At 33.0% G+C, this 4,120-nt stretch overlaps 1 protein-coding gene across 1 annotated transcript in view; it reads left to right on the plus strand.

Moving 5' to 3' along the window:
* Nucleotides 1-3,104, plus strand: part of LOC112210897 (low-density lipoprotein receptor-related protein 1-like) — a 31,777-nt gene extending 28,673 nt beyond the window's left edge. The window contains exon 5 of the mRNA XM_024361456.2: nucleotides 1,710-3,104. Coding sequence (XP_024217224.2) covers nucleotides 1,710-2,999 — 1,290 coding nt within the window. The 3' untranslated portion in view covers nucleotides 3,000-3,104. The remainder of the gene's footprint in view (nucleotides 1-1,709) is intronic.
* Nucleotides 3,105-4,120: the final 1,016 nt, after the last annotated feature.

Below are 4,120 nucleotides of genomic sequence, written 5' to 3' on the forward strand. Positions count from 1 at the left end.
GGTTGTTTTGGTTCATATTCTCTAGGTTCAGAACTGCTCTTCTCACTAATCCGTTACTGGCCATAATTCAAAGAGAACAATGAAAAAAAAATTTCTTTTAGACTGAAAATTAATCCGGTATCTAAAGTTCGGCACCAGTTAAGTATTGGCAAAAGCAAAATGTCAAAAGAGAAGAAGGAATAAGATCTAACACGCTTGAACTGCTGTAACATACTCTTTATTGGGTTCGGTACACCTCTTTATATACAAGCGATCAGCTGATCTCCTCAGTCAGCTGACATCGAAGTAACAGCTGTCTAAGGCTGTAACTTATATATATATATATAATTAGTCCCACTGTATATATATTTTATATACTTTAGATTTTATGATTTTCTCGTATTTACGCTGTAACGATTTTAATTGATCTCACAAAATCAATGTAAAATTCTTTAATATCAGATAGATCTTATCCTCTTCGAAATAGTATGCCAGGACTTAAATGAAGAATTAAAACAAAAATTCTTCACTAAAATTTCGTTTAATTGTTTTGTTATAGAATAATTAACCATGTGACATTTTTTTATTAATAAATACAAATCATTATAGCATCTGATTAATAATTTCAGTGGATAAGAGGAAACAATTTTTTTTCACGGTTAAAAAAACATTTCAATGGATTAAAATAGTAGTTATAGCGACATATTAGAAAGCTGAGAATTTCGAAAAAATAATATTTAACATTTAAAGTCTCTGGAGACACTGTGAAATGACAAAAAGCCCCTGAACAAAAACGTTCTGCTGTTGCAATGTTGTTTCTGATAATAAATGTTTTCATGTTGCTATTAGTTGGGGTAGAATGGGTAGCTCATTGGTAAGGCAATGGACCACTAACTCCAAGGATCTGGGTCCAAATCCGACTGTGGCATATAATTATCTGTTGAACCGTTGAGTCAGCTCTGTGGATTCGGGAGCTCTCTGGAGTCCACCCAGCCTCATAACGGTCCAACTTAATTCTGACCAAATCACCTCCTTGCTCTACCATGACCCTTCATGTGGTTTGTAGCTGTGCAGATTTAACAGTTATTAGTTCTATTATTTCGCTTAACCTGTCTATAAATCTTTTAGTTCACAGGATGACTCCATAAAATCATTCTTAGTATTTTTAGATAGATTCAATAAAGATTCTGCATTAAATAAATGGTTAAGAGTAGATTATAAAATTTAGTAAATTGTTAAATTTTTATACCTTTGCCATATTTCTGCAAGAGAAAAATGTTGAAATTTTACAAGTTTCGATAATATTAAAAGTACTTTTATGAAAATTGTTGAAATAGAAGTTAGTAAAACTGTGAACTGAAAGGATCATTCGGAGGTTCTGCATTAGAGAAATGTACTGCTATCAATGTTTTAGAAATATCTGTTCTGAAACGCGCTAGGATTAATTTAAACTCGAAATATATATATATATAATAAAGTATTTATAGATAAAAGACAAATAAAGTATATATTTAAATATATAATATGTGTTTCAAATAAAATCCGAATTGTTTTTTGAACCTTTGGGCGATGAAATATGAATTGGAGGTAATAGTTTAGAAGTGATCTACCAACAACTAGGAATATTAGATCAATCAGAAGTTGAACTAATGAAATTTTAGGATTCTGATGAATCATTATGACAGTTATATTTATTTTAAAGGTACTTATGCAGTTATGTTTTGTTACAGGTTGGTTGCTGGAGTATGCAATGGAAACCAATTAACAATTTTCAAAATATGCTTACGGAATACTCTGGAGCCTCTTTAGATACAATTTCTACTATTCAAAATATTTTAGATTCTTCTAAATCGGATGCAGAATCATTTTCAAATAATACATTTTTACAAAATCCAGTTGTAAAAAGAATAACTCAGATGAAAATGTCTGAGGATAAGTGTTTTGAACGATTTATAGACGAAGACAATATGAAATTTTCTTATCAGATACAAATTTATCAATTACAAATTCCCCTACGTGACAGAATTATAGACATCAAGCAAAGATTGAATAATATAAATGCATCTTTTAATATTTATCAAGGGCTCATAGAAAGCAAATTTCACAGTTGCAAATCAGTTAATGAAAGCTGTATGCAAAAAACTAATGAGTGGTTAGAGATAACTATCCATTCCTTGTTTTGCGATATCTATCCTAACTGTCTGGACCATTCTATTACGAAAAGATCTATTTGTACACCAGGTCAGTTCAGCTGCAACAGCGGTGGATGCATCTCAGGTAGTCAATTTTGCGATTCTAATTGCCACTGCGCAGACTGCAGCGACCGGCCTTCAGGTTGTGTAAAGAGATGTTATGAATTCCGTTGCAAAGAAACGTTTCGCTGCATTCCATTAAATAAAAAGTGCAATGGCATTGACGAGTGTGGGGACGGATCAGACGAAGATGGCTGCCCCATTCCTACCAGACTTCCATTTACATACGTAAACTGCTCGCTGGATGCAGGAGATTTCTTATGCAATAATAGGAAGTGCATCGGTCTGGAAAAAGTATGCGATGGTTACAATGACTGCAGCGACTGGTCAGACGAAGGTGATCATTGCAATAGTCCTCAATGCTCTCCGGAATGTGGCAGGAAGGGTGGAGTTTGCTTCATGGGACCCAAAGGGACGGACTGCTTGTACGAATGTCCTCCCGGAACCCATGAGACCACTAAGGGCTGCAGGCAACATCCAGAAGCTCCTCTTCCTACCCTGCTCCAGGTTCTGGAAGACACACCACGTCTAATAACAAGGTACACAGCGAGATTGAAATACCTTAAAACTAAAATCATAATGGCGCTTTCTAAAGCCTTGCACGAAGCCGTAAAATGTAAAAAGGAAGAATTTGGTTTACTTTCTAAGATAATTGACTTCTCACAAATTATTCACGAAGAAAAAGAGCTGGTGGAGGGCGAATATTCTATTCCTTTGGCTGCTGCTGATGTCAACTCAACACTAAGAAGTCCGGGAAAGCCAAAGTAATATTTTAGTATTACTTTTATAAGAATAGTCATAAGAACATGGGAATATTGCATAATTATTTTAATTATCATACAATACAGGTAGAGGATAAAATATACATAAACTGGTGTAGACAACATTTTTTTATATTTAGAGAAATTATTATTAAATATTTAAATATTAAATAAATGAGTAACTAGTACTTAGCTTGTTTTTGTTTGTCATCTTTTCTTTTAAACTTGACAATTCGAGTTATTTACTTTAAGCCATTCAGTGAGAAAATGAATATTGGGAAATTAAACAAAATAGGTAGACTTGAAGACTATGAGGAATAGGAAACAGAAGAAAATGGGAAAAAATTCACGATATCTTTGATGACTTGGTTATATTGATTAATATTTCACCAATAAAAATTTAATAAAATCAATACACAGATTCATTAATAATGCAAAAGGCCTATAAGATTTTACTGGCAGGTACTTAACGTCTTATTACAGATCGGTGGTAAAAATTAAAGATTAATGTTCCTCTCAACAATTGAATGTGTAAATAATCTTGGAGGAGTGCACCGACAACTAATTACAAGATAAATAGTTCTCTACATTATAGAAAATTGGAGACACTGAAACAACTATGGAGAATTTATTCAAGTTCGATAAAAAATAAGCTATATCACCATATCGCTGTCCCAGTTAAACAGTGTAACATCTCAAAGAATGGTTATTTTGAGATATGCATGTAGTCTGAGCACTGAGGGTATGGATCAATACAGTTCAAAACTAAAATATCCAGGAAGGTGTTTTTACTAGAATTTTATGAAATATGTTGAATTTAGCGGTAAATAAGACGTTACTAAAAAAAATTCGCGGGGTGCAAGAATCACAACTTTCACTTATTAACCTAGAGATATCCTAAAGTTTCGTATAGATTAGTGGCTCGTGATGAAATAAGTACCATTTTTGTGTTATAAGAAAAAAAAAACCAAAGATCTGGGACGGCGAAAACTATGCAGAAAAATATTTTATTTTTCTGTTGCTATAAAAATTCATATTTTTAGGCCTCTCGAGGTGGTAATAGCAAATATGAAATTTTAAATTTTAAAGCAAAAGCCGCCTGAATACCCTTCCTCCTACCATCCTATC

Source organism: Halyomorpha halys, unplaced genomic scaffold (assembly GCF_000696795.3).
Source record: "Halyomorpha halys isolate HHAL.00 unplaced genomic scaffold, Hhal_1.1 Scaffold365.1, whole genome shotgun sequence".
Classification (NCBI taxonomy): domain Eukaryota; kingdom Metazoa; phylum Arthropoda; class Insecta; order Hemiptera; family Pentatomidae; genus Halyomorpha; species Halyomorpha halys.